At 38.6% G+C, this 9,165-nt stretch overlaps 1 protein-coding gene across 1 annotated transcript in view; it reads left to right on the top strand.

Annotated features, from left to right (window-relative positions):
* The first annotated feature begins 1,813 nt into the window (after positions 1 to 1,813).
* Positions 1,814 to 9,165, top strand: part of cap2 (cyclase associated actin cytoskeleton regulatory protein 2) — an 18,444-nt gene continuing 11,092 nt past the window's right edge. The window contains exons 1-4 of the mRNA XM_020631602.3: positions 1,814 to 2,075; positions 5,509 to 5,636; positions 6,002 to 6,102; positions 8,222 to 8,299. Of these exons, the coding sequence (XP_020487258.1) occupies positions 5,519 to 5,636; positions 6,002 to 6,102; positions 8,222 to 8,299 (297 nt within the window). The 5' untranslated portion in view covers positions 1,814 to 2,075; positions 5,509 to 5,518. The remainder of the gene's footprint in view (positions 2,076 to 5,508; positions 5,637 to 6,001; positions 6,103 to 8,221; positions 8,300 to 9,165) is intronic.

Raw genomic sequence — 9,165 nt, forward strand, 5'->3', positions numbered from 1 at the left:
CACATCTAGTCAGATGTTTATTTAAATGAAAGCAGAAGTTAGTCGCCTGCTTTATTTAGGCAGAATCTTGTTGCTTTTCAGACTTACTTTAACATTGATGTTGCACAATGCACAACCTGGAAAAAGTCAGTAAGATGTTTTGTGTCAGCTAGCTTTAGAAGTTGACTTTATTTCAAACACCCTATGACTACAACAGCCAAAGTTTACCTGGATACAACTGACACAAAATAATCTTTCTCAGATCTCAGTCTATCAATGATTGATGTGTTCTCCAATCAATCATTTATTCTATGAAGACTTTGTTGCCATGTCTCTGCTTTCTTTTACTTGGACCCTGATGAAACATGAAACTGGCCCTCTGTAGGTCTGTGATCATGACAAAGTATGGGCTTAGTTTATGGGTGAGATCCTAATCTATCAAAGTGTCTAAATCATGATAGTGGCTATTTTCGAAAACGCATACTACGTTCTGATTTGGCCAAAATGCAGAATGCAGTATTCAAACAACGTGAGATCTGCAGTATGTCAAACATACTCAAATGGTCACTGATTTGAAAATAAAAAGTGTATTATGCATCAAACCAGTCTTCCTCGTGTACTGTTTCCCAGAGCCAGGTCAGAGATTGAAATGATGGACAGCAACAGCTGTCGTAATGGGAAATTCTCTAAGTACATTTATTCTAGAATATCAACACATCTCTTACCATGCTTACAGATGACACACAACTGTATATCTCAGTGTTGTTATGACTACAGTCCCTTTCACACACTGAGGAATTGTATTGAAGTAATCAAGTGGATGCGCCAACATTTCCTACAGTTAAATAAAGAAAAAAAAACTTGTCTTATGCTCTAAAGATGAAAGGTTAACCTTGTCTCCATGTCACTGAAATCTATATCAAGGTGAAATTATGGACTCAGACCTTAAATTTAACAGATACATAAAGACAGTTACAAATCAGCCTTTTAACATCTAAAAAATATAGAACAGCAAAGGATTTCTGTCTAAAAGTGACACAGAGAAACCTTTTCATTTCAAAAATTATTCAAATCTGACTGTCTTAACCTTAGGAAAATGTGACTGTCACTGACATTTGTTAAACTTAGTAAAAAGGTAGCAGCTTGGTTACATCAAGACACCGAAAACACCTTCTTAGGTAAAGGAAAGCGTGTGGTTTTCTACATCAACAACAACGGTCTTGGTGAAAGAGAGTTTGACTGAAATAGTGTTCCCATCATGACCTTTGGCAGGAACTTTGTCACATTTCATTGTATATTTCTCTCTCCTGAAATGTTCTGCTATCCCTGAAGTGAAATATTGCATGAACTGCAACAAATCAGGATAGTAGGATATATTTCCATTCTGGTGACATTGTTGCAGCATATGCAATCCAGTTGAATTATTGGTGGGATCCCCTGTTTTTGGCCAAATGTTAAACCAAAATATGTGGGCCACATTTGCACCAAGTACAACTTGATACAGCATATTTCAGATCTAAGAATTTGTATAGGCTAAATCTGTATGAATTAAAAAAAATATATAAAAAAGTATAACCCATGAATCTTTGTGTAAACTGGAGGCAATATTGTGTGCTTTTTAACTCTATGCTGATAAACATCTAACATTTTGGACCTAGCCTATTTGTTGTGAGTGGTCATGATTATTTGGGAGCGGGAGGATTCCAAGTTGGTGGTCACACCTTGCAATGATGGTGCTCTTTCAAGATCAGGACCCTTCCCTCTGGAGGGACCCGAGCAGGCAATTCCTCAACGACCAACACTAGTTTATTTATAGCCGGACTCCATGCAGCAGCCATATTGCCTTTCGCTCCAGACGACTTAGGTAGTGCAGCACTGAGTCATGGTCCTGGTCTGTGCTCGCTGTGTGGCTCTCAGGTTCATCGTTTGGCTTAATTAGGAGATCCCGGAAGAGTCCTAGCCCTCAGCTGAGTGACGAGGCAAGGGGGGGGCAGGAGGGGACCGCAGGACACCAGCGCACCGCCACGGATCCGTCCAGGGGTATCGACAGTCCCCACATCCCGACAAGGAATTAAAAAGCGGACCACTGGAAGGAGGTAAGCAGTTTCTGAATGAACGAGCTTCTATGCGAGAGTCAGGTTGAGTTGAATTTCGGGGTGGGGGCGGAGAGGTTATCATCCTGCATGTCCAGAGTCTCCTCCACCTGCTGCATGTGCGCCATGATTTTCTTTCATTTAGTATGGATATTTGCAGTATGACAAAGAAACGTGTGTAGATTTAATTTGCAGTGTTTTCACAGTCTTGTTTGAAAAAAAAAAAAAAAGCTATATTGTGTCGCGGACCCGTGAAGCATCAGGTCCTGTCAGCGTGCCAGCGCCGTGTCATGTTTTATTTTGAAGCATTGTGATGGCCTGTGTGACGACCACCTGCACTTATTGATGTACTTATATGGGAGTTTAAACGGCTTATTTACGGTAAAGACATTTCCCACCAAAAGTTAGATGTCCAAACAATCTCAGCTGGAGGTCTATTTAGTTTTTAGAGCTGTAGATACATCCCCTCATTGTTGACTCAAAGGTCAAGTGATTCTTAATTTGACTTAACATTGACTCTTAACCAAATATGATTAGCCTGCTGTTTAACAAAATGTAGTCTCTCAATTAACTCGTTTAATGCAGGTACCACACTGTTTACTTTAAGCTATTTTAACATCAGCAACATAATCTGACAGACCTCAGGAGTTTTTAAATAGGCTACCACTTTCTCCAAGAGCAATTTTTGTTGATGTAACATCCTCTTGTTTTGGACTTAGAAACAGGTGTAGCAGCTGTAACCTAAACATAAAGGTTACATGAGGAGCATGTAGGCCATTTGTTGAATTAACCAACTTCACTTCATCTTCCATTTCCTCAAGCTACACTGAAGCTGTGGATATTGAAGCCTATAGGATAACTTACAGTTGGCCCATGGCAGCAGACGGCAGGCTGGGGCCCGATATAGCCCCAAAGATCAGTTATCAGGCCAGAGGGTTCAGAAGACACATGCTGCAGGTCAGGGTGAAGTCAGTTATATCTTTCCACTGTAGGAACGTGTGCTTTCTCAGCTGTTGGCTTGGGGTCTTTATGTGGCAGACATTGTTGCGCATCTGTCTGCGAGAACAGAGCGAGGAATGTTTCCATACAAGCTTAAAAATATGAATTTGGACTTTATGAAACTTATTGATAGATGTATAGCAGCCGTCCAACCTGCTGCTATAGATATTAGTCATTAATAAAGAGTCACAGGTTTCCCACTTTAACATTTTCGAGCAGCAGATGCTATTGTATCAATCGATCAACAATCAATTTCAACAATCTATTTCTATAGAGCTAATACCTAGCAAATGTTGGTTAAGACCCTTTCCAAAAAGAGCAGGTCTAAGCAGTACTCTTTGTTATATTATTCATAAAAGACCCTACATTAATCCACCATGAGCAAAGCACTTAGAAACATTCAGCAAGTAGCAGAGGCAAGGAAAACGCCAAAGGCCAAAATCTTTGACAGAACCACACTCTTAAAGTTTTATGTATCAATACCTTGAAATGATCTAGCTTATCTTTTTTTTTTCTAAAATTAAAACTATTTGTCCAAATATTTGTCAAGACAAAGATACAGAAAATCTCGTATGAAGTCCCTTCAGAGAAACTGTCACCCAAAGGCGTATATGAAATTCAGTATTTTAAAAGAAAAGTGTATCCCCACTGAAACTCAGTTAAATAACTTGATTGACTCTGTGGTGCACTGGTCCTGGAGCAGATTTATTATTATTATTTTTTATTTATGACTTGTTGTTTGAGATCAACCTACACTGAGCTCTCCAGGTTTCGGCTCTTGCCCTCAGAGTTGTTATGAACCAGAGAGCAGAAATAGATGCTGAGTCCTATATGAAAGGCATGTGGCACTGCTCAGAGGTTTCTCTAGAGAGATGACTCGATGACACCCCTCCTAGGACGTGTTTTCTTCTCCCCGCACATAATTGTAAAACATAATTTGAACAGATTACCAACGGGCAACACTATTCAGCCTACATAGGTTGTTAGATGTTTTTCATCCATTGTTTTTAAAAGAAATAAAGGTGATTATAACTCACAAAGCCGGTTGTGTGTAAGACATGAAGGAAGCAGGTGTCAGATTAGGATGTGTTTGTTACCTAGCAGTAGTGTGCGTAAACATGTAGTCATTTGCTGGATTGAATTCTATCCTGTTGACTAATAGATATTGGAAACAGGCCTGCATTACCTCATGGTGATGTATATGGCTGGTCAGTGTTAGCAGAGGTATAATATGATCTGTGTTGCTAGTATCTCCATTGACTGGCATTGTGTGGCCTGGAGGTTTGTTTACCTATCAGCAGTCATTTTATCCTTCTCAGTACTGTGTGAACATTTGATCTGGATTTGGGTTCATCATCTTGTTTGCTGTATACATTAGAAGGTGTAATTGACAGCAGTTTGTGTTACTTGTATAAATGCTATCAGGAGACTATCCGGGTCATTTGGCTCACCTTTTCAGTACAGGTGATCTGTTATTTTATGGACGTACTGTATTTAAATCTCTCTGCTTGTGAGTCAAGTATACAGGCCAAACAAACCAAAAGGATTTTTTATTTTATTTTGGAAGAAAACTTTTTTGCAGCTGCTCTATTTTTGACCTTTAATGCAGTTTTAATTTCACATATAGCAAAGTGTTATTTTGTATGAATATTTTCAAGCAAGGAAGGGAATTGAATCATATTTGTGTTGGGGTGTTCATAAGCCATTAGCGCTAAACTTGACAATACTTAACACACAAACACAGCGACTGCCAATAACTAGTAGGTCGCTCTTAGATCCTTTCACAGGAGTTTGAAATTCAGGGAATCTTTTCATTGGTTCCAACAGGTGCGTATGCTGACAAATTCAAGATCAGCAGCATCAACTATCCATTTTCAGGAAGTTATGTTCTTTAAAATATCATATATATATATATATATATATTATATATATATAATATGTTCAAAATTAAGTATTTGTCATTGTAGGACCTATGTATGTCACAATCAGTGATGATGTGATTTAAAAAAAAAAATCTACATCTATTTTTATTGAATTGATACTTAAAGCAAAACATGATTATTAAAATAGCACAGCTGAGTATTCTGTTTATTTCAAAAGGTTTATTCTCAGCCTTGCTCCACTCTCAGTTTCTTCCTAATCTAATTGTGTGATGTGTTGAAGAGGTTGTGACTGGCAGAGTGCCAGACAGCTTAAACAGAGGTACTTCCAAATGCACTGGCTAAATTTAGTTTCTCTCTGTCATGACATGGGCCAGCTTTTTTTAAACATGGTGCAGCAGGGTAGGAAAGTTGAATAGTGATTCTGCCACCCGGGACACTTCCTTCTGGGATGAATAAAGTAAAACAAATCACTATATGAAAACAAACACCAATCACTCACCAGTTTGATCAAGGTCTCCGCATAGCTTATTTACCATTTTTGATTTTGTTTCCAGATTTGTCACCATGGAAGGTTTAATGGAGCGGCTGGAGCGAGCCGTGACTCGCCTGGAGAAGATGTCTGTCACCATGCAGATGTCCAGCGGCATGGCAAACGGGGACTGTGTCAACGGCATTGACGAAGGCAAGTCTTAGATGATAATGGAACTCAGTTCAATCAGTCAATCAACCAATCCTTTTTTGTATAGCGCCAATTCATGACAAGTAGGTCGAGACTGTACTCTTTGCTATATTTTGTATAAAGACCTAACTTTATTCCACCATTAGCACAGCACTTAGCAACATTTAGCAAAGTTACAGTAGAGAGGAAAAACTACATTTCAACAGACAGAAACCTCGAACAGAACCAGACTCATGTTGAACAGTGATCTGCCAAGCAGTTTTGGAGAGGCTTTGTTCTATTATGTACTAGTTTAAAGTTAAACAGACACCTGGAGTTTCTAGTTAAAACTTGACATAATAATCAGTGATTTCTTCCTGTTTTTCCAGGTTTGTCTCTGTGCATTGAGGACTTTGACGTTGTACTGAAAGGTCCAGTGTCAGAATATCTGAACTACAGTCGATCCATCGGAAGGGAAGTGGAGGAACATGTAAGTTGTGTTTGATGCATTCACTAAAGCCTTGAACTATTTATCTCCTGCTGAACTGTTGTTTTCACACTTATTCACCCTGAGTGCCTCTCAAGGCAGCACACAAACTCCTGACCTCAGAGGAAGACTGAAGCCATTACTCTACAAAAAAAGCCTGCAAACTAAATAATAGTTTTATCTGCTTTATACTTAAAATTCTCCCCAAAAGTCACTTATATGATAAAGTTCAATAATGTTTATTGTGGAAATAAAACATTGTTTGGAAATTACAGTTTAAATCCATTTGATAACTTACCAATGATGTTAAAGTGTATCATTTGAAATCAGGAGAGATATACAGTAAGACACAGGAAAGAGTATTTATACACGGGTTTAGGAATTGAACACACAGGGCCACACTGTCATTACATTTTTTTCAGGCTGCTGTTGGCAACTATCTATTAGAATATTTTATTACAGCACATCAACAAGACATCAAGTTTGATTTTCTCTTCATTATAACTACTCATTATTCAATTTAAGTATAAACATGTATCCTTAAACTGTCTTTAAATTGTGGAAGCACCCATTAATAACAAACATAAACCTTTTTTACTGATAACTTAAAGGGAAAAAATGCTCTTCCTTAAAACCCTTCTCACAGTTCAAATATTTCTCTCCATATTGAGAAATCTTGACTTTTAAAGATAAACTTTATTGAACCTCCATTGGGGGAAATTTTGTAATTACTAAAGCTCAAAAAACAGGAGTGTAATTAGCAAAAATAGCAAAAAGTTAAAAAACAAACATATTTACATCAATTAAATAAAAGGAGAAAAATATAATAATAAAATAATAATAGGTATGTACACTTTCACTTGTGGGAAGACAGTTATTATTTAAAACACACACAGATGTGTTTTTACTTTGTTATTAAAAGGCAAAGGTTATAAAAGTTCTTCAAAAAAAGTAAAGCTCCTCTTTGTAGGGTAAAGATGGATTCAAGTTTAGCAATTGGTGCTGTCTCTGTGTCAGCCTGTATATGATTGAAAATACATGTATATACATAGACGTCTAAAATTCAGAACCGATTAAGATATTCACAACTGTGATATCTGGTAATCTGAAGTATAGTCTGTATGAGAGGTCCACGGTCCAAAAGTTTCTCTGTATTCTACAAAGCCAAGGATGACTGACCTTACAACAATTTATCAAACTGGTGGTGGGGGACTTTTTCCTATTAGGTTATGACCTGTACTCCCACCAGGACTGTGTGTGTGTTTTGTGGTAAGCCAGTTGGCAGTAATAGCCTTGTTTTGTCCTTGGAATAAATCCAATCCAACAAGATTTGCTCCAAAACAAAAACATTAAGGCAGGCAAAGAGGAATGCAAGTTAAATGTACAAAAAAGTGTTTGTATTTCTTTCTCTGTACCTTGAAAGAGAAGATTTCTATCTGTTTGTCTGATCTCTGAGTGGGGTGAGAACGGAGTAGAGTGTGTGATTGAAAACCAGAGGGAGTTTCTCCTGTCTGAAGAGCCTTACCTTTTATGGTAAAAGCCTCCCTGGTGGTTCCCCTTGGCCCACAACTGGAGGTCTCAAACACACAAAGGACACAGCTGGTCGATTAGAACCCAAACTCCCTGTCGCTGAGTGTGTGTGTGTGTGTGTGTGTGTGTGTGTGTGTGTGTGTGTGTGTGTGTGTGTGTGTGTGTGTGTGTGTGTGTGTGTGTGTGTGTGTGTGTGTGTGTGTGTGTGAGTGAGTTTAAAATGCTTTACTTTCTATGTCTTAGACAGATTCAACGCCTAGATTTCCCTTGCAGTGAATGAACACTGAAAAGAGTAAATAAAATAAAATGAAGGAACAAGTAGTGTCACATGATACATATTCAGTATCAATCAATCGATCTTTATTTGTATAGCCCCAATTTATAAAAATGTTATCTCAAGACACAAAAAGCAGGTGAAAGAGCTTACTTGTTGTTATATTATATTACAAAGACCCAACATTAATCCATCATTAGCACTAAGCAACATATATTTACATTTAATACATAAATGTGTGACAGGCTGCTTACCATATTCTGTTGAAGAAGTTGTGTACTATCTTAACCAATCTGACTCACGTTCTTTGATTGACAGGCAGAGATGGTGAACAACGCCCTGCAGACTCAGAGAACTTTCCTAAAGATGGCTGCCATGCATCAGGAACCTGCAAAGGTACTGAAACCTACTGATACCCAAGTGATACAGCTCGTGTAGTACTCGTACTCTCTGTACTCTTTGTACTCTCTGTACTCTCTGTACTCTCTGTACTCTTTGTACTCTCTGTACTCTCTACTCTCTGTACTCTCTGTACTCTCTGTACTCTTAAACCAATTATTCCGACTAGGTATAGTTGCTCAATAAGCAGCTAGGTACTGTAGAGTAGGAGAACCAATGTCATGGGTTTGAAGGCACCCTAATGGGTTCAACTTCAACCCTTGGCCCCTTTCATGTGTCTACTCAAGAGTGTCTTGAGTAGAGAAATTAGAGAATTAAATGGAGGGACTGATTCTACAAGTCTGGTCTCCTCTGGCAGACACTTCCAGAGTCTGGGCTCTCACAGAAAAAGCCCTGTCCCCTTTAGTTTTTTTCCAAATCTTTGACTGACATGAGTGATTTGACCTTTAATATATTTCTTAGCTGATAAAAAACAGGACTGGACAATTTTCTTCACCTAGGGCTCAGATGACATAGAATGACATAAAAAGCCCAACATACTCACACACACGTACACACACGTTCTTTTGTATACAGCTGTCGCACAGTGTGCACAAAGTTGCTCAGAAACCTAGCTGTAAACCTCAGCAGGTTAAGCACAGAGCTTATCTTGTGTTACACATTGCATCAGATATTTCACATTTATCATCTGATCTGTGTCCCTCTCAGTCATGTGTGTCTGTCAGTGTCCTCCCCCTCCTGTGTCCCCCAGTGGGCCGGGCTGTTCACAGAGGGATTATGCTGCTCTTTGACTATGAAAAACGCTAATGCAACACATTCCCAACATGTTCACGTATAGAGAGAGGGGGGTGTGAGAGAAAGCT

Source organism: Labrus bergylta, chromosome 19, assembly GCF_963930695.1.
Source record: "Labrus bergylta chromosome 19, fLabBer1.1, whole genome shotgun sequence".
Lineage (NCBI taxonomy): Eukaryota > Metazoa > Chordata > Actinopteri > Labriformes > Labridae > Labrus > Labrus bergylta.